Below are 23,641 nucleotides of genomic sequence, written 5' to 3' on the forward strand. Positions count from 1 at the left end.
CCATTTTACATGAGGTTTGCAGTATTGCTAGCCTGATTCCAGACTTCCGAATTGCTGTTAACATCTCAGATGTTATGTGTGATTCATTTCTATAGATAAATCTTTAAACACATTTAGAAATAAATAAATGCAGGCTTTTATTGGCTACTGATTTGCAGCTTTATATTATTACCAAGATTCTTTGATCTTGTTGTCTGTGCTGCTGCAGTCTGAATATATAGACTTCAATAAATGGTATGCACATAGAGCACAAAAGTGGAAGGTATATGTGCCCCTTGTCCCAAGTGAAACATGAAGACATAGTGTATGTGCAAATATCTGTTAAAGTTAAAGTGTTTTGCGTGTCTTCTGCTCAGGTGAAGATGTCTACATCAGACTTTATGGGACTTGTGAGGAACTGAACATTCATCTTGAACCAGACTCTGTCCTGTTAAAGAAGACCTACATTTCCCTGGCCAACGTAAACACAGTGTGCCTCACCAACAGGGGTGATATCCCGCTTCAGTACTATTGGACGACATGGCCCAGCCTGCAAGAGGAGGCCCTGAGCTTATTGAGGTATGTATGAATGCACACAAATGATTTAACACAGACAATGAAGGAATGTGGTTTTTTAGAAGTGTGGGCTGTTTAAGCTCCCCCTTTCCCTCTCACTGTGTACCAGGTGGCAAGTAAAATTGCCTGATGATTTTTTTTCTTTACCACATCACGTGTTGCCAGAAATAGCTCAATGTCCATCACTTTATTTCTGTTGACAAGTCTTTCTCTGCCTGTCTTTGTCTCTGACACTGTTCGTTTGGCTCTTTTTGCCTTTCACCTTCCCTCCCTTTCTCTAGGGAAAGCTCAGTGCTCCAGCAGAAGGAGGAAAATGAGAGGGAACAGTTGCTTTTTCAGTGTGAGTCTGACCCGACAGCGATCCATCGCCTCCCGCTGCTGTCCAAAGCCCTGCAGGAACGCAGAAGCCAGGCTGTGAAGGGCTACCGCCTGGAGCTTCCACACAGCTGCATAACTGTGGAACCAGCGGTGTGTTTGTGTGTCTGTGTAATATCCTCTCCCTCTTGCACAGTCTCACTTGTTGGTCCACCAGACCCATGAATTTGCAGCTTAGTAAGGTTTCTCTCCTCATTAAGACTGTGCTGCAGAGATAATGACTTTTCATGATGTATCCGAATAATCTAATATTTTAAAATGCCATGGGGAACAACATACCTATATACACATATCTCTGAGCTAGCAGGGATTCAGTAGCTTGTTCAAGGGCACTTGAGCAGGTTGGATGTTTGAAACATCCTTAGATTGAAGGACACTCTCATTACATGCTATATCACCTATGATGCATTGTGGCTGTAAGGAGAGAAATGAGAATCTGTTGAGGATTCCCCCAAAAAGATTAGATCTGTAATTAGATCTCTTGTTCGCATGTAAATCCAGTCCTCATGTCCTCAATGGCAGGTGAGTCACAAATTGGGCCTTTTCTGCCCAGGGACCTTCAGGTAGCCTGACCAGTTCTGACACCGCCTTTGCTTATTTCTGCCTGTGTCTCCTCCACTCAACATAGCCAGGTTCCCTTGCCAGAGGGAGAAAGGAGACAGAAAAACAGAAGGAGAGGGTGAGAAAGAGAAATTGCAGAGGAGAGAGAGCATACAGTCTGTAGGCCAGTCACATATGAAGAGCCACCTACCCATGCACACATATACTTATACAGCCACAGACAGGTTTTCATAGGTAGTAGTTGTATTTTTTCTGTATGAGGGAATATGCATTCACAGAGTGGACATGCATGTCCGCTTTTATATCCTTTAAGTAAAATGACCAATTGTTTTTGTTTATCTTTATATGGTTCAGGAGGGTGAAATATGGCCCAAAATGACAGCACGGTTCATCGTTGTCTTCAAGCCAGAGGAGGCCAAACTGTACCAACAAACCATATATTGTGATGTCACAGGTCAGTGCCTATGTAGAAAATACAACACTAACTTTAGTTTTCACATCCAAACCCACATTATTTCATGTATCTTTACAATCCAGTAACAACAGAGCAATGTATAGTTTTTAACCAAAATTGTCTATCTCAACAATGTTTGGATGGACTGTCAGACAGGATGAACTATAATCACTTCTCATCTAGTGCCATCATCAGGTCAAACTGTAATGAGTCCAGTATTTTGGTTTATGGCCAAATACTTGCAAGACTAATGACTTTGCCAACTTAGCGTCAGCTGTACTTTGTGGTAAGTGGTAAACACCGTTAACATGCTAACATGTTAAACTTAGAATATGAATATAGAAAAAAATATTCTTGCTTAACATCAGCATATTAGCATTGTGATTATGCTAAAGTTAGCATTTAGCTTAAAGCACCACTCAGCATCACTCTGCTAGCATGGCTGTATAGGCTCAACTTTTTATAGAGAGCTAATGTGACACCGGATCTTTCGGGTTCTGTTCAAGAAGTAAGGAAACCTCATTCAAAATCCAACTGACATTTGTAACTACACTAACAACACATCCAGCCTTGGAACAGAGCCTTTCTTTACAGTAGCCTACAGTATGCTGGCTCATTTCACATGTTTGGAAATCTTAGATTGCTTCCACTATTCTTCCTCAAATATGTATAGCACAAATGATAAAATATGAGTAGGGAAGCAAGGTGATACTCACGACTGGTCATTTAAGATCCATTTTAATGCAACATGTGAAATACACTGCATCTCAACAGCAATTGATTTTAATGATCAGTGCGTAGAGTTTAGTGGCATCTAGCAGTGAAGTTGCAGATTGCAGCCAACTGAATACTACTTGCCTACTAAACGTAGGAGAAATTACGGTGGCTGCGAAACATGCGAAAAAGGCAAAAGGCAGGTTTCTTGAACCAAAACCATCTTAGAACCAGAGGGCATAACCATTTTGTTTGTTCTTCAACACCTTGGAATGGATTGTTTTAACAACTTCAAGCAGACTGTGCACTCCTGCTGCAAATCAATAGCTTGGCTTCCTAATAAAAGATTCTCCTTCCCTCAGTGGGCTGGTACAGACAAAGGTTAGACCAGGTAGCAAACAGTGTCTGTCTGTTGGTTAATTGTCAGAGGACAACTGCTCTTCTCAATTACAGTGTATGTCTTGCTTCTCCTTAGTATGATATCCACAATCAAACTTGGTTGAAGTACCACCAGTTGAAGAACCCCTAAATCTGCTTAAATGCCTTAGTCACTGGACCGAATCATTGCTACTTGCTCTCATTTTCATATTAGACAATGCAGTCATGAGGCCCCAGTATATTCATCCCAGCGATAGTAAAAGGTTGTTGGGAAATTTGCATGTGGCCATCACATGTGTCTTCTGAGCCGGAGGCCAGATTTACATAGATTTCCATGTTTTCTGAGGCAGGTGATGACCTGACCAGCATGGGTCAATTACAGCACAATTACAAACAATATTTCTGGCTATAATAGCCTCCGCACATCTGGGTAGGTTTTCCACAAGATTTTGGTGTGTGAATTTGTGCCCATTCAGCCAAAAGCATTCTATTTGTGAGGTCAGGCACTGATATTGGACAAGAAAGCCAGGCATTAACTCCTCCCAAAGGTGTTCAGTGGGGTTGAGGTCAGGACTCTGTGCAGGCCAATCGAGTTCCTCCACACCAAACTGGTCAGCCATGTCTTTATGGACCTCACTTTGTGCACAGGGGCATAGTCATTCTGCAACAGCAAATGGCTTTCCCCAAACTGTCACCTTGCACAATGTTAGAAGTGTCTGATTGGATTAAATATCTTCGTTTCCTGTAGCATCAAGCAGGCCCTTCACTGGGTCTAAAGGGAATAGCTCAAACCCTGAAAACAGCCCCAGACAATTATCCCTCCTCCACCAAACTTTACAGTAGGCACTATCACCAAACCCAGATTTGTCCATCAGACTGCCAGATATGAAGTGTGTCTTCTTGTTTCGTTTACAGTGTTCCATTTTGGTTTCTCTGTCTGTGTCTACAGGCCGTGAATCTCGTTTACCTTTAACAATAAAGGGTGAGGGCATGGGACCTGAACTCCAGCTCAGCTATAACCTGATGAACATGAAAAACAAAGTATTCATTGGTGCCAAAAGCTGTTACGAGGTAAGAAAGGTTAAGTCGAAGTGAACAGTTGTGTCCCTTTAAATTGTTATGACATAGGACAAAATATGCGCTTGATGTGTACAGTTTGTGTGTGGCATAATCTTCTTTCCTTTTATAGTAAGATTACATTGCAAGGTATTCATGTTATTCTGTCCATTAGTGAACATTATATCATATCCATATCTTGTGCCCCAGCCAAGACCCTTAACAACAAGAATTACCATATTTACAATTTGACAATACTGAAGTATTGTCTCTTTTAAAGGTTCAGTGTGTAATATGTTGGAGGATTTATTGACAGAAATGCAATATATATATCCATAACTATGTTTTCAGTGGTGTATAAAGACCTTGCATACTGAACTGTTGTTTTTATTACTTTAGCTATGAGCTATTTCTATCTACATACACGCGGGTCCCCTTACATGGAAGTCGCCATGTTGCGCCGCCATGTTTCTACAGTAGCCCAAACGGGCAAACGGCTCTACATAGCGCGTTTCATTCACTACGTTGAATGCGTACAAAGAAGAACAACAACAGCAACAAGTAACCTTAGTAACAGAAGTAGTAGTTGTAGTAGTAGTCATCTGGTTTATTAGAAGTAAGAAAAGTGGACAAATGGAGGCCCACAAGTATTATTTAGCACAAGATCCAACACCGTAGCTTCTCCTGCGTGTGCAGAAAAGGAGGGGGGGAGCGGTGACTGATGGTGTATATGTTGTGTTGGAATAATCAGAATCTTTTTTTCCTCCTTAAATCTTTTTTGCAAAAAGACAAATAAAGTGTACATGGGACATTTTATTTTACTTTACAGTATACAGAACTTTGATTTGTGCAAAATGGCGTATTGCATATACATATTTTGCAAACATGTAGTTTGTAATATAGTTATGATGGTTAGTTTGCTGTGATTGTAGAGTGAACTAGATGTCTGCATGTTGTTTATATGCTCTGATAATGCTAATCCAACACATCTTTGTAGTAGCATCCATTTCACATTCCGTCTTAAGAGCACATGAACGCACTGAAGTTGAAAGAATGACTTCACAACTCGGGAAATTGGACCATCCGAGGAGCATGTGAATGCACAGTGAGCCTATGATTGCAATTCGCAACCCTTTCCACTCTGAACCTTTAAATAAAACTAAACTTTAAGTCTAAACTAAGTGAACTGTTAAAATTTCCAGCATAAAAACAAATCATATACTTCTCTCTTTTTAGTGCTTGTAATAAATTCATCAAATGTTTTCTGCAAAATAAAACTGGTGCTCCCAGAGCACTATTTGCAATATTCAAGTGGATAAGGTCATAAAACATAAATGCAATACATGCATACTACTAGATGATTGACAGTGGGGCTCGCTCATACAAACAAAATATGACTTGAGTGTTGAATCAGTGGGTCCTTCTTTTTATCCAGGTGCTGGGGTCCAACAGAGGACTGATTGATGCCCCTTTCAGGCTGTCAAGCCCTGACACCCCTTTTGGCCGCTGTTTCTCCTTTAGTCCTGAGGAAGGTGTTATTCCCTCTGGAGCCAGCCAGATTGTGGGAGTCACCTTCCACAGTCGCATCTTGGGAACTTTCTCTGAGGACCTGCTGCTAACTGTCACAGGACAGCCTCAACCACTAACCTTAACCTTCAGGTGAAGTTAGCGAGTGTAGTAACTCAGATTGTAACGGAACATTCAGATTTATCAGTAAATATAAAAACTTTAAAGCCTTTAAAGTGGTGACAGGGTTACTTATTAAAGTTATAAAGAATCAGTTTACACTACGCTTACAGTTCTTATTTTAGAATCTTTCCACTTGCTGTTGTTATTTCCAGGGTTTCTCAATGCTCATGTTTTTGTCTTCTCTTTCAGAGGTTGTGTCATTGGTCCCACATTCCACTTCAATGTTTCAGAGTTTGATTTTGGAGATGTAGCCTTTGGTGAGTTACTTATTTACTTAGTTGCTATTTTTCCTATTTCCACAATTTTTTGGCTTTTTTGTTTTTAAGTTTCTATATAACATGTACTCGAGAGAATCGCAACATTCAGAGAAAAATGTCTTCTACTTTAGCCTCCTCTTTATGTTCTTATGTTCTATTTGTTCCATCTTAATTGTTTTTCTTTCTCTCATCTTGGCCATTTTTCCTTTTGTCTCTGTGCAGGTTTCCCGCTAACATTGATTTGTACCCTCTTCAACACCTCCCTGGTGCCTATGACCTTTGCCCTGCGTGTCCCAGGAGACGGGTTGGGGTCTCCCAGTGTGACATGTGCTAAACAGGTTTCCAGTGTGTCCATGAACAACTGGCAAGGCAGTGCTGCTAGAGACCTTCATGCGCGGCCTGTGGAGTTTACTGTCAGCCCTGTTGCAGGCTCTGTCGCTGAAATGTCAGATGTCACCATTAAGGTACAGTAAATTAACAAATTAAGGGAGACCCATTTAAATTAATTGTCGTAGCAGCACATTAAGTCTTTGTAAATGGGTATACCAGAGCTGTGAGGTTTTAGAGGTAACATTTGGATTGCTTACTTTTTTCAGCATTGAACACTGCTCTGCTTGCTTAAACTTCTTTCCTTGAGAAGACTTGAGATTAAGTTGTCCTGGAATGCATTAGTCAGAATCAGAATCAGAAGGAGCTTCATTGCCAAGTAGTGTTTTACACATATGAGGAATTTGCTTTGGAGATAAGGTGCTACATGTAGACAAGTTGACATAAATACATGTAGAAATATATAAATATGGAATAAACAAATGCAAGTTATCTAAGAATAATAAAAGAATAGAGAAAATAATACAACTATTTGCAGAGAAAGAAGAATGTGGCAGATATTTACATGTGCATTACGTATTGCAAAGGAAGAGAATATTGTGTACATAAATATATAAATTGACAATATAAAAATATAGAACAACAACAATTAACAATTGACAACAAATATGTGCCATCTAATCTAAAATTTTAAAGTTAATCTGAAATTCTATGGCAACAGACTTAAACCTACCAAATGAAATTGTGTTCAAAGGTTTAATGTGAGTATACTCACTGTATCTTTTGAACCTGAACTGTATATTATATGTACAGGTGACGTTGTGCTCCAACACAGTCAGGACATACAGGCTGGCACTGGTGGTGGATGTTGAGGGTGTCGGGGAGGAGATCACGACTCTGCCAATCATTGCCAGGTCGGACACATTTACATATATGAACACACACACACACACACACACACACATACGCACTCTTTAATATGCAAACATCAGTTGAAAGTTGAAGTTTGCTTTGTTGCAAAAATACTTTAGAGTTAGGTGTGACTTTCCCCATTAAAGCCATAAACAGATTATTGGGTCAGCTGTCCTGTATTTTTCTGTTGTGCCATATACTGTTTCTATTTGGAAAAGATGCTTCATGAAAAATGAATGAATGAATAAACTTGAACCACCATCCCTCTGTCCTAGTAAGATGGGATATCACTACTTCTAAACTTATTGTTAAATTTGAAAATAAGTTTTGACATAAGATGTGTTAATACTGTGTCACAAGACACTGCAAAACAGCAGAGGTTCATCTTGCTTTTTACAAACTGTCCCATCACCCTTTCTCTTAAAGTAAAGCGCCTTTTTTCTGGCAGTAACCTCTGCTGTGCTTCTGGCTGTCGCTGATGCTTTGACAAGCTGTAAATGTGGTCCATTGAACTTCCATACAGGTGTCGACAAATCTGTGGAGTATGTGTTAAATATTCAGAGCCCAATTTGCATAAGAATACATTTGAATGTCACCTGCGCCATCACTCAGAATAGGGAAATGGTATCTGATTTCCTCACGGCAATCACCGTCATTGTAAATTTATGAATCCGTTCTAATTAATAGGCTCCAGTTTTGGCTTGACGCAATGCAATTACTGTTGTGATTCATAAATAAGCCTCAGATCTTTTCTTCTCTTTTCCTCTGTCTGTCTGCCTTCCCCTCTATTTCTCTTTGCTAATAGGTGTGTTGTTCCTGATATTGTGGTGGAGACTCCAGTGTTAGACTTTCAAAGGTGTTTCCTCAATCACTCCTATGAACAGCAAGTGCAGCTGATCAACACCAGCACTCTGCCTGCCTGCTTCGTCGTGCTTGACCAGGTTAATTAGATCATTGCAGTAAATTATTTATTTCTGTGTGTGTGCTGTATATGGTAGGCTCATAGAATAGTGACATAAACAAGCACAAAACCTGTCATTGCAGACACATGCATATTTAAGACAATGGCTCATTTGCAGCCCATTACAACAAAAAAATATGTGGTAGAGGTGAGCGACATGACTGAAAAATAACACCTTTAAGTAGTAGCCCAACATTTTGGGAAAAGTCTACATAACACCACCTCTAAAGATCGCTAATTAACACATTATATCTCATTTATTGTACTAAAGCCACAGTAACCTTCAATGATATCCACTTGATTTAAATAAGTCAGAATTCTAAAGCCTTATTTTAGCTTTTGCTTAACTTTAAAATGCTTTTTTTTGCTTGGAACGAGGACTGTGGATTTTTACCCCAATCATTGAAAGCACATAGGGTATTTAAATGGGTAGTATGAACAGGAGGAATCATTACAGCAAGAAAATTAAGTTAAATGTACAATTAAGATACATATTTAGGGTCAAAATAATCAGGTCAGGGCTTAATAGCTGCATGAAAGTGGCCACCACAGAAATCACTGTCAATGTCCACTCCAACAGTGAAAAATTTATTCCAAGACCATCTCTTCTTTTAGTTGTGTATCTATATGTGCAATAGATGCTGGGTCTGTATGCCTGCATTCATTTTTGTCTGCGTCACCTTTTCAACATTAGAGCAGCTACCTGTATTGAGAGCTTTAACTCACTTTTAAAAACACATCTTTTTGCACTGGCTTTTAAGACATGCTGAGCTGTGACATTTTATTGTTGTTACTGCTTTAAGTATAGTTTTTTATCTGTTGTCTGTTTTTACTGTTTTTGGCATGTTCTGTTTTAGAAGGGTTGTATTCGGCTATTTATTATGCTTTTTATCTTATGCTGTTCTCTGTATTTGTACAGCACTTTGGGGCAGTAGTGACTGTTTGTAAATGTGCTATATAAATAAACTCTGACCTTGACCTTGACCTTTTCCAGGAATATGAGGAAAGTCCGTCACTGATTTTTGGCAGTTCTGTACCCAGAGGAGTGATTCTTCCTCGCAGTTCAGAAGCATTTCCCGTGTTTCTGCAGGCTAAGGCCGTTGGAAGGCTGCATCACACTCTACGCATTGCTGTGTTTGGCAGTGCCAAGCCACCCTTGGTCAGTGGAAGTCTGTGCATGTTGTTACAGGTCAAATAATGAGTGCATGTGAGCATAATTGTGAGATTTATGTTTGAATACAGGCATACTGTGTTTTTCTGAATTTGTCAGTACATCCTGTTCTCTAATCCGCCTCTTTTCTGTTCGGTTCCAGGAGGTGGTCTTGTCATGTATTGGGCAGGGACCCGTAGTTCATGTTCAGAGCCCACAACTGGACTTTGGCACAATCCCGGTTCTGACGGACATTACTAGAGCCCTGCACCTGTCAAACCAATCACCTATTCCAGCCCACTTTACTGCTCGCATGGTACAAACAGACACCAACCAGACATGCACATACTGAAAATAAATAAACAAATAAAACACTTATGTATTCAAATTGAGATGAACAAGGTGACTTTACATGCCTCGAGCACTATAGGTATAAGCGTACAGAGGTAAAATATTTTTAGTAGTGAATTTAATGGATTTAGTAACTGTGTCTAACCATCTATCCATTTTGTGACTAGATTTCTTGTGCAAAACTTGTGACTAATTCATTTTCAGTCTAATTTGATATATAATTAATAAGTTAATAGTTTCAATGTCTTGTTAGCTATTGGAATAATTAGTTGATAGTTCGATTTGAGTCGGCGCCAATAAGTGATTTTGTGTGAGTGCACTTGTTTTATGAACCAGTCAGATCAGGGCTGGCCCTGACAGTGTTGGAGCCCTAGGCGCACAACCCCCCATTGGTTTTAAATATGTTTCCTGTTGATCAACTTTTCTAATTTAATAGAATCACTGATGAGTCAGTACACATAGCCTTCCCTCTTCTTTTGATTCTCTGTTTGGGGAAGTAACTTTAAATACGTGGCCCCTCTTCCCCTCGATGATAAATTAATTCATTTTAATTTAGTTATAAACTCCTGGACTTTAATAGCTCCTGTGTTTCATCAGGTTTTCTGCTCATGTTCAAAACTTTCTGCAAATTCAGAATCTCTCCAACATATCTGTTTTCTCTGACATGTCGAGAAAAAAGTTTCAATATTACGAGACTAACCTCATCATGCTATGAGAATTCTTAATAACAAAATAAAAATAACAGTATTCATCACTAAAACATATAAAAATGTGTATAATTACAGCATTTTCAATAGTTTTAAACATAACACCATTCCAAAATATTACAACATGCCACATCGTTTATGGAGCCAGCCAGTATATTACTCTAACCCCCAAATAGTAGAGACGAGCGGCCCACATGTTAGCATCTTACGCTAACATGCTATTAACAGAGTAAACCGCGCCGCTTTCGTTACTCTCGGAGGGCCTCATGTGAAACTATATCTCCAAAACCTGCTCATTTTACTGTTATACTTTAACTCAACTTATCAATCAGCATTCACTGACAAACTACAGCAATTTATGTGATGTTTTAACACATTACTAACCTGAAATACAGGAAAAGGGGTGAGACAGAGAGATGTGGTATTCCCTCGCTGAAATCTCCGCAGTTATTGAGGGAAAACAGCACAGCATGCCTCTTGATCATGATCCCTGAGGGTAAACCACAGTCTCACACTACCACCTACTGCCGGGAGGCTGCTACAGCAGGCCAACCATTCACACTTGTAAACCATTTTTTTTTTTTTGAACCACATAAAATCTTCTTCAAATAAAGGATATAAAATACAGACATCACCTTAGATGATTTAACACCATAAAATCAAATACAGCCCTGCAATTGACTGGCGACCTGTCCAGGGTGTACCCCGCCTTTCGCCCAATGTCAGCTGGGATTGGCTCCAGCCCCCCGCGACCCTGTACGCAGGATAAGTGGTTGACGTCAAATACAATGTGAACCTTCCTCACCAGAAAAATGGCCGTACAGGTTGATAGCAGCTTATTACAAACCATATTTACTTTTTTTGTTAGGCCAAGGTCTCTAGTGGCCATAGTAAGTATGATGGGAGCAAATGAGGAAGTCACACATTAGAAGTGGATGGATCAAACAAACACAGAACTTTCAACCAGAACACTAGGGTTTGTCTCCCAAGTGAAACCATGTCAACAGTGACTTATTTAAAGTTCTAAGTTAAATAATCATGTTACTTATGTTAGTGTTATAGTACTCAAGACTGGTCTTGGTCTCGAGACCGGTCTTAAGACCACTTTTTGATGGTCTCGGACTCGACTGCATTTGTACTCGGTCTTGTCTCGGACATTAAAGACTTGGGATTTTACTTCAAGACCATCAACAAATTGCTTTTGCATTGTCTTGTTAACATCCTTACTTTGACTGGATGTAAAACGTATTGCTTCAAATGCAACCAATAACACTAAATAAAAATGTGTTGTTACCATTAACGACCGCCCCCCCTGATGCGATGGTAAGCATGGAAAAGGAGTGTTGAATAAAGATGCTTATGTTCGTTCCGCATTTTATTTTGTGTCATGTAATGTGGGGAACTGGTCTTGGTCTTGACTTGGTCTCGCCCTCCCTCGGTCTTGGTCTGGACTTGGTCTCAGCCCCTAAAAGTCTTGGTCTTGTCTCAGTCTTGATAAACTCTGGTCTTGGTCTGGACTTGGTCTCGATTTGGGCGGTCTTGACTACAACACTAACTTATGTACATACTTGTTGTTAATGTTTAACCACAGACAATGTACTTAAGGACTGGTATGTCTCTTTCTGTTGCAACCGCTTTCATCTCTTACTGTTCAAATGACACCACTGACTGTCATTAATTTTCAACTGACATTTCATCTGCTTTTTCAGTTTTCCATTTGAGACATTCGAACTTGTTTGCGGTGTTTACACCTACAGTTGTCAGCACTAGCAGTTGCATATTATTTGGAAAGTGTTGCCTTTTTAGTTATAAACACTAATATACTAACATAAGATTGAATAGTTGTGTTCCATTTATTTTTATTTACTGTGCTTACACTGTGTAAATGAAACCCTGTCTCGCAAGTATATCACCTTATCAGTGTTGCCTGATATCCACTGTGAAAAAACCTGTGACTGTAACTGTGCCTCAATACTTACCTGAGCTGACATAGACACAACTGTGCACACACACATAGGCAACCCCTGTGTAACTGCAGTTGAGTGACCCTGTCCTCTCCTCTGAGGCAGTGTTGAGGGAAGGAGTTTCCCCCTGCACTCTCAAGCATCAATCAATGCAGATTCGCCTGGAATTACATTACATCCCGCTCAATAGGCTGGCAGAGAGCCACACAAATAGACCTGATGCCTGAAGATTGTGGGGGATTGTGGAACGTATCCACACTTGCTTGTAATCTAAGTGACCATTTGTGTGAAATAACTGCATCCTTTATCCAGCCTGGGCTTTTCTAAATGATATAAATTGAAACTGCATAACAGTACATATATATATGATGTGTATACATTTTCTGCAGTCCTTGTAAAAAAGGGATTGGTTGGAAAATTCTTTTTGGCTGGCAACCAGAAACATGAGTCACATAAGGTTCACCTTTATTTTTGTTGTGCTGTATATTGTTTAACAGGAGAATTGGCTGCAGTTGTCACTGCAACACCAATGCAGGATTTATGTAGGTTGAAAACACAGCACAGATTTGGATTCTAAGCCCGTCTGACTTGTGCTGCATTCAAAAGCAATCAATGCTTATCAAGCTGCGGAATGCAGCAGGTTTGATGTGATTATTGAGATTCCAGTCGTCTTGCTCCTCTGTCAGGGGAGTCAACCCCTTGCTCTTTTGCCTCTTCTGACTCCGCCTACTCGTTTACTGTGATCACCCTAGTATCGACCCACACCAAGTTCGCTTTCACCGGCTCCTTCACCCGATCATACAGATGCTGAGAAAGTGATCTATGACTCCTAAAGTCATAAAGGGACTTTGAACAGAGACATCAAACAAAATCTTTATATTTGATTTGTCCAGTATTATTTTAGTGCAGTCTCGGAAAGGCAAGACAAATGTCAAATGCAGTATTTCAGTAAAGACATTCTTCTCTATTGATCAAAAACAACTGTGTTGTCCTGTAGGTATTGAAAGTGCCCAAGCTTCACTGAACTGTATGAAGCTCATTTTCAAAACCCCAATTAAATGTTTATGTTCCAGCCATTCATCAAAAGAGATGCTGTATAGAACATTGATTGTGATCCTGACCACTGCTTGGTCAGATATACAGTACAGTGAGCTCAGTGAAGGGTTTTGTTGAAGGACTGGTGATGAACACTCGATTTACATCTGTTTTCTCATTACATAGGACTTTATTCATATAAATGCAATCAAACAATCCACATAGATGGGAAATTGAATGAGTTTGTCTTGCAGCAGTCCCTTTTTATGCTCACGTCATTTTTCAACTTTGCAAGTGTTAAAGCTTTTGTGTATTTTAAAACATATTTTCTCATCTTAACTCCATCTTTACTGCACATCTGCATATTATATTCTCTATTAATGTAATCACAGTAGGAAGATATTTTGTCTTACTTATGTCAGGTAGGGAGCCACCGCTCTGCTTATATACCTCTAGGATCTCATGCAAAGGCAGGCATCTATGGCTGCAATTAACAAATATTTTCATTGTCGATTAATCTGTCGATTCTTTTCTCGATTAATTGATTAGTTGTTTGGTGAAAAATGTCCATAAGTGTCTCCCAAAGCCCAAGATGATGTCCTCAAATCTCTTGTTTTTTTCACAACCCAAATATTTTCAGTTTACTCTCAATGAGGATTAAAGAAACCAAAGAAATAATCACATATAAGTAATTCACACATCACTTTCTTTTCTTAAAAAAAATTCTGTAACCGATTTATCGCTTATCATTGCAGCTCTACAGTCATCCTGTAGTAGCAAACACTTGAGCTGTTCGGATTCAGACCATAAATGGACACCGATTTCTTTTCTGTTTCTTCAGAGCCACGGAAGGTCATTTTGGCGTGTTGAGCCCAGTGAGGGGGAAGTGCCACCAGAGAGCCAGCTGGAGCTAAGGGTAGTGGCACACCTGAAGGACACGCTTCACTTCCAGGAACGGCTGGAAGTATCCATCCAAGACAGTCAAACACACACCGTCGCTCTGTCTGCCACAGGCACTGGTACCACAATTGTCAGTGACCGACCTTTTGCTCCCAGCCTTGACCTAGGCACATACTTCAGGTAGAATGGATAATATCACACCCATGAGTCAGATTTTGGTTTAAATAATAATGATGTAGGGATTTAGAAATGAAGTATGCCTCATCTCCTTTATGTCCTCGGTATGTCCTATAAGCCCTGGGTCATGCCAGTACCACTTTAAGCTGACCAACCATGGGCAGCGAATTCACCGGATGCACTGGCGAACTGAGGGCTTCCTGCCCTTCACAAAAACCCGCAAGGGCGAAAACCCATCTGGCCGAACCTTCCTGCCCCCCATCTCTGCTCCCGGGAAGACGGATCTCGTGGGCCGCGGATCTATGCTCTCCTCTAGCAGAGAGAAGCCAGTGTTCAGCCTTAGCCCCTCTCATGTGGAGCTTTTCCCAGGCTGCTCCGTTGACATGGTGCTGACGGGATCTTCTGACTTTCCCAAGGTGAGACAATTTGCTTGCCCAAAAGTGAATAAGCTCTAAATTTTATAACCACGGCCAATGTGTGTTCATTAGATGAAATGCATTTTTGTAGAACATGTGCAGTACAAATGTTCTCGTCTTCCCAGGTTGTACAGGAGCATCTGGTGTGCCATGGCATTGTGGGTCGCAATGACGGCGGTAATAAGCACATCATGTCTGTACATATAACCTGCCGATTTGTGGCTCCTGTTCTCACCATTTCTTCCAAGCAACTGAACTTCTACATAGAGAAGGTTGGTCAAAACATATGAGCAGTTCTGTCTCCAGGATATTTTCATTTAAAACTATATATTTTTAGTATTTAGTTCTGTACTGTATCTGGCATATCTTGTCCATGTAAAAAAGGGGAGCTTTATATTGCTTGAATTAATTACATCTTACAGGTCCCAGGAAAAAGTCTAGTGCCCCTGTATGAGAAGCTGATCTTGGAGAATGTGTCATCTTTGCCTCTATCCCTGGAGCTCTCTCTGATCGAGCCGTTCTCTCTGTGTGACGCCCCGGGAGCCCTCAGCTCTGCTACCACTAAGGTACATATCTCTCCCTTTTAGTTAACTCTTCATTTTTATTTGTCTATTTGTTTTTTAATTTCAAGGAGATGAAACCTACTGATTTTGGTGGCACACAGACTTTAGCACTACCACCACCATGAGTTGAAACTTCTGTCATCTACCAAAACAGTGTTTGCAGAAGTAGCCACTAACTGCAGTTATTATTTGGAAACCTGTTTTTGTACTGAGATTAACTTTACCTTAGGTTAAAGAGTATTATAATAGTTAAAATAGTATTATATATAACCGTCAATCAATTTGTGAGGGATATCGGTTTGATCTGTGGTAGTGGGGCCACAAATATTTGGACAGATTGTGACATGAATGTTGTTTATTGCATTTGCACTGAGTAACTGTCACTGCAATCCAGGATTAACCATAGTCCTGTGTTGAGTGCAGTATGGTAAGTGCTACCAAGTGTGTTAGGTCATGTAGAGCGTGAACAGTCAACAGTCAATGCTGATGACTCATCGATCTGTTTTGTGCGTTTCTGTTCTCTTGTAAATAGTCAAACACTAATATTACAGTCATTCTGTTGTAGTCGTCCATTTTGTCTGTAGTGGGCGTGCATGTGCACATTAGAGTCAGACACTCTCTCTCTCTCAGATGTTCCTGATCTTCCAAATGAGACTCACGGCTGTGATTTGCTTGTTTTTGAACTTTTGATGACATGCACTCAGTGGCATTACTCATTATAAACCCCATCTTTTCACCGTGATAAAATTCAGTTTATGTATTCCCATAATGTCCATGTTTTCATTTTATCATCATGGCTTTGACTTCCATTCTAATAGTTGATTAAAACGCAGGATTGCAATCCAAATTGAAATGTTTTTCCAAAGCCCTTGCAGGTCTCTAAATGAAGCTAAAGAGTAGTATTTTGATGAGCCTAGTTTCCATGGCAGGATTACGATAAATGTTTCATTAACTGTGAGAAGGATTTTGAAAGAGTTGTGAACTTGTGCTTTGGGAGTAATTATCATGATGTAATGATTTTCCATTAAGCGTGCAAAACTAGATTCTCAAAAAAATGAAAGAAGTTGAAGAGCGATTCTTACATTCTGTTGATTAGTTTACATACCAGGTCTGTGGTCCCAAATATTACAGGGTCAGCTTGATTCCTTTAATACCTGTTACCCTATGTTACACGTTTTCACTACTGTGTGTCTTCTTGCAGTCCATGGTTTTAGGTGACGGGAGGCAGGTTAAGTTGTGGGTATGCTTTAATCCATCTTACTGTCGAGATCGGGTGTCACAAGTCGTGGATGAGGTAACATTGATGCTTTATTTTTTGTAAAATTTCTTACGTAATACTTTTCTTTTTCATCTGGTGTAACATTGTGTCCTTCTGAGCACACTATAGCTTAACACATATGGCAGTGGTTTCCAATACATTGGGTTTTAGGATTGGGTTCTTTTCTCTTTAGCTTTTATCTTTCAAAATCTGGATTTTTTCACCTCTGCAGGTTGCTAAGAATCCTCAAAATTAAACAATCTGAGTAGGAAAAATCACTCTTTAGGTCATAAACTGATTAGGGGTCATGAGTTGCTTCATTAAAGGTGTCACACGTCAAAAAAGATTGGGAACCACTGGCATTAAGTGAAAACAATCTCTATTTACTTACCTGCACCTAATTAATTTTCCCCTTAAGATCAACTATTTTGGACAAATACATTTCCTCCCTTGACTTTTTCCCCCCAGTTCCTTGAAGTACACTTCCAGGGACACCCACAGCAAGACATGGTGAAGCTGCACGCTGAGGTCCACTTCCCCAACCTCCACTTCTCCTCCAACACAGTGGATTTTGGCTGTGTGCTCAACTGCACAGAGACTCATAGAGAAATCTCGATCACCAACTGCTCTCCGCTGCCTGTGTCCTACCACTGGGCTTTTTTGGATGACCAGAAACACTGTACCATCAGGTATATTAACAATGAAAAGTGTCCACACTTCTACCTACTTGACACACTGTAAAGGACAGTAAATTATGTACTGTAAAATTACATACAATATTAGTATAGCATATTCAAATCAATGCCGGCTGATACAGTCTTGGGATGTGTCTTGAAGGGACAAATACTAACAGGATTAGAGGCCTGCCGTGCCTCTTTTGCTGAAAAGTCCTATCAACTTGCTGTTCTGGATCTTATCTAAGCCAGAAAATCTGAACATAGCATCATAACTTTCACATTATGTCGTATGTCTTCTTTTTACCGGAAATATTAGTTGTCAAAGCCCATCTTATTGTTTGGAGAGAGTACTTTTGTTCCTTGATTTATCTCTGCGGACAGATGATGGTAACAGACAACTTTCAGCTATCTAAATGATAGAAAAGGTAATTAGGCTTCCTGCCTTTTGTTTTCATAAACCTCTGTTTATGTAACATACAGGCTTTTTAATGTTGCTTTCATTTGGTTGAAGGACTAAAGGAAGCTGAAGCACCTGTGCTCTGTGCGTCCTGCTGCAATGCTGCTCCATGATTCCTGTGTTACAGCTTTTTTTTTTTTTGTTATAGCCCAAATCATTTTTTTTAGAACTGTGGCATCCTGAATAGACAAGATTCACAGGGACAGGAACAGAATAGAGCTCAGCCATATATTAAAACTGTCCATCGGGGTGAGTTAGTACAGTAGCTATACATTTAACCCTCTGAATTGAAAGCCAAATCCATTATAAATTCTCCGGGGAAGACAAATCTACTGATTGTGTACACTTAATGTTACATTGTGCCTCTCTCAAACCTTAGCTTTGGCTCGCCTCTCTTGAAATGGACTGTGAATACTATAGTAGTCTGTCTGTCCATGGCCATGAACCAACTAACTGCTAAAGCTCTACAAGATTTATAACCCTCTACCTTCTTTTTACCTTCCCCCTCTTTCATCTATTGGTATTCTTCCTTTTTGCTCCCCTCCTTGTCCTCATCTTAGGGTTTTACATTGCCTATTAAACTTTCTTTTTTTCCCCTCCTTTCTCTGCTCCTGCTCTCCTGCCTCCTCTTCTGCCTGTGCTTCGGCTCTCTACCAAATCCTTATCAACCTTCTCTTCTCTCTTTCTTTACCCTTTCCCTCTTACATTGTGACCGCTCTTAACAATCTGTCTCATAAGCTAATTCCTAATTCCTGCTAATTAAATGGAGGCCTCACTCTGTGGGCACACTCTCTCTCTAAAGTCTCTCACGAAACCTGCACTATCTAGCCATGTTCAGCTAATTACATCCCTATCAGTAATTACACCGCAGCCTTGGAGAGGGGAATTTCAATAAAGTTAACTCTTCTCAATCCATCTATCCCAGTGATAGATAGATACAGTACAATACATCAAATACTGTAACTTCAATCTTTAGGACTCTATCAGCAATAAGTAAACTGGAAAGCGTATTCCATCTTTTTTTGATGACACTGTAGCCACTTGCAGCGATGATGGACTAGATCACTGGACAAGTGAACGATTGAATCACTAACAATTAATAACTCCAGGTGCATTAGGGGATGTTGAGTTTAAGCCGGACTAATACAATGGCGAGATCAATATTCTTGAGCAATGTTCCATTGTCATGCGTTCAGTAACCTGGAATTTTTCCTTTTTTAAACAGTACAAGAGGCAGAAACAGGAGTGAGTTTCCTGTTTTTGCATTGTACTGTAAGCTGGCTGCTTTGTGTTGTTTCTTGCAAAAGAAACTGTGGACTACTCTTGTGAAAAAGACATTTTTGTTTGAAACATCTAAGTGCAGGAATGGAAACGTTGTTTAGTATAATTCTGAACACTCAAAAGTGACTGAAAAACTATTTCCATATCTCATAAGAAAGAGGTGAGACGTTATAGTGATTGTACCTGTTTGTATCCATAGGTCACAGAAGGTCACTATATTAGATTCAACCTTAGTGTCATTGCACACAGCAAGTACCAGGACAAAAAAATGTTTAGTTTAACATCTAACCAGATAGTGCAACCAGTAGCTAAAGTGTTGATGTGCAGTATATAAGATCAGGGCCGTGCAGAGACCTTTGGAAGGGCAGGTGGTCAAAGAAAAAAATGGCACATGGAACAAGGATTTAAACAGGGCTGTTCTCAAAATATCACTACACAAATATATTGGTATGTATTCCTTGTTGATATGGGTATACAGATGCTTTTGTATTGATACATTAGCAAGTACTGTGACGGTGTTTTGAAAAAGAAACACAGGGAATACCCAGCTCTAGCTTTAAAACAATGTGGGCTAACTTACAGGGAACAGTTGCTGCTGAGGGGTTGCTGGGGATGTTGCTGCCCCTGCTGTTGTTGTTGCTGCTGATACTACTGGAGGTGATCTGTGACTAGAGATATTAAAACAAACATAGGATATTCATTGGCTTATTAAACAATTATGTGACCATGAAAAGATGTAAAGACTGTTGGGTGTTTGGGACTGGCTCACAGAGACTGACCTGCTGTAGTGCTGCAGCTGCTGCCAAGGCTGACTGCTACAATAAAATAAGAGGGAAACGCTCACAGAGACTGCTGCACACCAAGAGCTGCAGGTAGAGGAAATAAAATGCCAGATTCAAAAAAGTGTGGGAAATAATCTGAGAAACATTAACGGGGGAAAGGATGAGGGTGGCAGACAGAGTGAGTAAGAGTGAGACAGACAGATCAGTAAGCCTGTTTTACCAATGTTGTTATAAATAGTTTAAGGCACAAGGCTTTTATTAAGTTACTAGTTAAGTTAATCCTAGTTCAAGTGAAAAGTCTGTAGTCAAATTACATAAAAAGACCACACCTATCGACGCCCGTGAAACTTTTCCCCCTCAAACAGCACGAAGCACGAAGTTTATCTGTGTAGAAGTAACGTTAGCTGTCGGCATAGTTCTGGCAGCTAATGTTATTTCTACAGGTGACACAGCAATATACACAACTACTGTGCATGCTCTCTTTGCGTCTTTCTTGTAAAATACATCAAACAACCCACAACAAGCTCATTGCGGTAAACCCCACTTACCGGATTAATCGAAGGTGTCCTTTAGGCAGAGCTGCTGGGGGGGGAGGGCTGGTCACGGATGAGGTCATAAGGTGAAAGGTCATCATGTGGGCCATTTTATTAACTGTGAAATTATTATTAATTCATTTTACTAATAGTTTGATTGGGCAGGCCTTCACAAAAGGGCCTTTACCTTTTTAATATACAGTCTATGACCTTTACAAATGTATAAATAAATTAAGGACATTTTGCATTCTTAAAAGGGCACTTTGGGCATCAAAGGGCAAAAAGGCAGGTGCTCAAGCACCCAGCGCACCCCCCTCTGCACGTGTCTGATAAAGATACACAAATATAAAGAATGAGCAATGAACTGAAGAAGAGATTTAACTAGTGTGTAAACAATGGACAAACAAAAAGCTAAATAGATACTAAAACATCTAGAGATGTTGAGCATCATGGTGTACACACGCCTTTGAACCTGACTGATTGATCCAGCTGCACCACAGTTGCACCACAAGGTCAACTTGGGAAACAGTAATTACAATTTTAGCCTCATAGTCATTCTACAACTCGTTTTTTTCATAATACAATAAAGGTGATTGGGTAAATCTTGAAATGACACTTGCCTAAAGAATTCCAATGACAACCTCTTCAAATGAGCCGGAAGAAACAGTGGTAGAAGAAGTATTAATATCAAAGTTACAGTGAAATGGCAGTTAGAGCGTCTGAATCTTCTTTTATGGGACACATTTCCGAGTGAAAATGCGGATGGGTTTAGTCACGAGAGGAATTTGTATCAGATCCTAGAATTTTGATTGGATTGTGAAAAGTAAGAGTGGCTTAGCGAATAATATGGTGCTTTAGTACAATACAGATCTTGGGCTTCACCCACACCTCCCTCACACATGTTGTTTGATCAGGAGGAAGAGGATATGGGTTTAGTGAATAAATTAGAGCCTTAACCATAATCTTCACATTCTTTGGAAATATAAACAAAGTTTTTGCCAGCTGAAATCCAAACACACTCTACTACTATAATATTGTTCTGCCACCTACCCAAACTAGCTAACGGTCAAGTGTGGTTTTGTTTGATGGACTGTTACCTTACACCACATTTAATTGTATACATTTACGTAACCCCCGCGACCCTGTACGCAGGATAAGCGGTTGACTATGGGTGGACGGACATTTACGTAACAACCCCAAGTTGTCTAACTTGGGGTTAGACACACAAGATGGGGTTAAACACAAAGATGAGTCATCAAAATATTTTGATATTTTACAGGAGGAAAAAAGAGAGGGATTTTGATAACACAGGATTAGAATAAGCAAAAGTAATAATCATTGTGATGCAGCCCAAGGACCCCTGTCACTGTTCAATGTTTTAATTTAAAGCGTGTAAGGAGCATTTTAATGTTTTAGATGGTCAAGCTTGAGCTAAATGTAACCACTCAGACTATAATTATACAAAAGCATCTTCATACATCATAGGTTTAGTATGTAAAATCTTAATCTACAACGTACCTCTTACACACACACACACACACACGCACACACTCACTCTGACTCACAACCTGGAACCCCAGTAGCCAGCTGTCTGTACCAGTATAATTTTTCTGCATCAAACGCTCTCATACCAGCTCCCCATTGCTCCTTTTTCCCCCAGCAGTCTGCTGGAAGTAAGATGTTTGTAGTCTCTGTAGTCTTTGAGTTGTAGATTTTTAGTGTGACTGAAGATGGGAAAACAGTAAAACACAGTCACACCCACAGTGTGCATGAAGGAAAGAATAGATGGACGAGAGAGAGAGAGAGACAGATGTGGGAATGTCAGAGTAGGCTATTTCTGTTTTGAGCTGAGCTCTTGCAGAGTCATCATCTGCTGTCTCACCATCTGTTCCTCCGTCCGCACCAGTGGGCTTTAAACTCTTTCTTAGAGGACCCACGTCCTTCTTTCCCACAGGGGGGCACAAGGTTTTTAGGGGCTCTTTCAAACTCTTTTCCACCAAAAATACACACTATTTTTGAGGACACTGACCTACAGTATTTGTTCACCCTTACATCTTACATTACTGGGCGTGCTAATTTGTGATCTTCCCAAGGCTAGACATCAGGCTAGCTTGTTCCTTAAAACAGCATTCTTCACATACTGACCATACAACAGTGCCCCCTGGTGCTGGCATCACTACCCCCACTCATTGGAAGTGGACACAATGAAGCATTCTTGGGAGCTTGACAAATTTGTGTGCAGACTTGAATGATGCCTTACATGTGTGCACCCCCTAAAGCTCACACACAGGCATACGCACACATACACATACACACACTGTCGGCATAACGTAACCAGTGTTTGGTGATTTAATATAGAAATTGTCCAGCCCAGCTTTGAGATGGCTTCACTCACTAAATCTCTTTCATTCTCTTCCATGTTTATTCAGCACTTCACTGCAATCTATCCTGACCTGTTTCCTGCTGCTTGCCTATTAAAATTCCTCTTAATTATAGAACACTCTGTTTAATTAACTTGATGGATGCACCCAGTCTGATCCCACAGGGAAGGAGAGAGTATAACAGAGAGAGAAAATGAGAGCCAGAGTTCCCTGGGATGTGGGTGCTAAAGATTTTCTTCTCCACTTAGGTGTTACAATACTGTGTTAATGATATATTGGCTTTACAATAGATTCTTATATAATTAGCTGTTGGCTGCATTATTCTGCTTACATGTGTTACTCTACTACCTTATCCTCATCATGAGGCTTTCAATTGTCTTTTCATGAAGCTGGAACACGCTTTTGATCATTTGTCTCATGTCTTCTCATTGTTACAGGAGTTACAGGAGTTGTTTTTCATTTTTTGCCTGACTTTATAATTTCACTTGCGTTGTGGGGAAAAGAAATATTTGATTTCAGCTTGTTTTATTTTCTTCCATAGAGAGACACAGATGCTGGAGGCAGAGGAGGAACAGAAAAATACAGTAAAGGAGACTAAAGAAGGGTGGAGCTTCGCTCTAACGGCTTCTCCTGCCTATTCAGTCGCTCTCAGCCCCAGGCCTGGTGCAGATGATAAGAGCAGCACACAGAGCCCTCCATGTGTCGAAGAGGTAGGCAAATGCTCACATGTAAACAAATCACGGTTTCCCTGAGTTAGGGGTCATTCCCTG

The 23,641-nt window shown here is 40.2% G+C and overlaps 1 protein-coding gene across 1 annotated transcript in view; it reads left to right on the forward strand.

Moving 5' to 3' along the window:
• The window catches only part of hydin (HYDIN axonemal central pair apparatus protein), an 81,783-nt gene that overhangs the window by 15,938 nt on the left and 42,204 nt on the right, over positions 1–23,641 (forward strand). Inside the window, exons 8-26 of the mRNA XM_046038267.1 lie at positions 357–558; positions 837–1,023; positions 1,559–1,609; positions 1,846–1,945; positions 3,987–4,108; positions 5,529–5,752; positions 5,972–6,039; positions 6,262–6,503; positions 7,180–7,280; positions 8,084–8,219; positions 9,234–9,398; positions 9,553–9,705; positions 14,288–14,526; positions 14,642–14,939; positions 15,065–15,211; positions 15,362–15,505; positions 16,704–16,796; positions 17,229–17,449; positions 23,413–23,581. Of these exons, the coding sequence (XP_045894223.1) occupies positions 357–558; positions 837–1,023; positions 1,559–1,609; positions 1,846–1,945; positions 3,987–4,108; positions 5,529–5,752; positions 5,972–6,039; positions 6,262–6,503; positions 7,180–7,280; positions 8,084–8,219; positions 9,234–9,398; positions 9,553–9,705; positions 14,288–14,526; positions 14,642–14,939; positions 15,065–15,211; positions 15,362–15,505; positions 16,704–16,796; positions 17,229–17,449; positions 23,413–23,581 (3,062 nt within the window). The remainder of the gene's footprint in view (positions 1–356; positions 559–836; positions 1,024–1,558; positions 1,610–1,845; positions 1,946–3,986; positions 4,109–5,528; positions 5,753–5,971; positions 6,040–6,261; positions 6,504–7,179; positions 7,281–8,083; positions 8,220–9,233; positions 9,399–9,552; positions 9,706–14,287; positions 14,527–14,641; positions 14,940–15,064; positions 15,212–15,361; positions 15,506–16,703; positions 16,797–17,228; positions 17,450–23,412; positions 23,582–23,641) is intronic.

The sequence above is a fragment of the Micropterus dolomieu genome, linkage group LG22 (assembly GCF_021292245.1).
Source record: "Micropterus dolomieu isolate WLL.071019.BEF.003 ecotype Adirondacks linkage group LG22, ASM2129224v1, whole genome shotgun sequence".
NCBI classification, from domain to species: Eukaryota; Metazoa; Chordata; class Actinopteri; order Centrarchiformes; family Centrarchidae; genus Micropterus; species Micropterus dolomieu.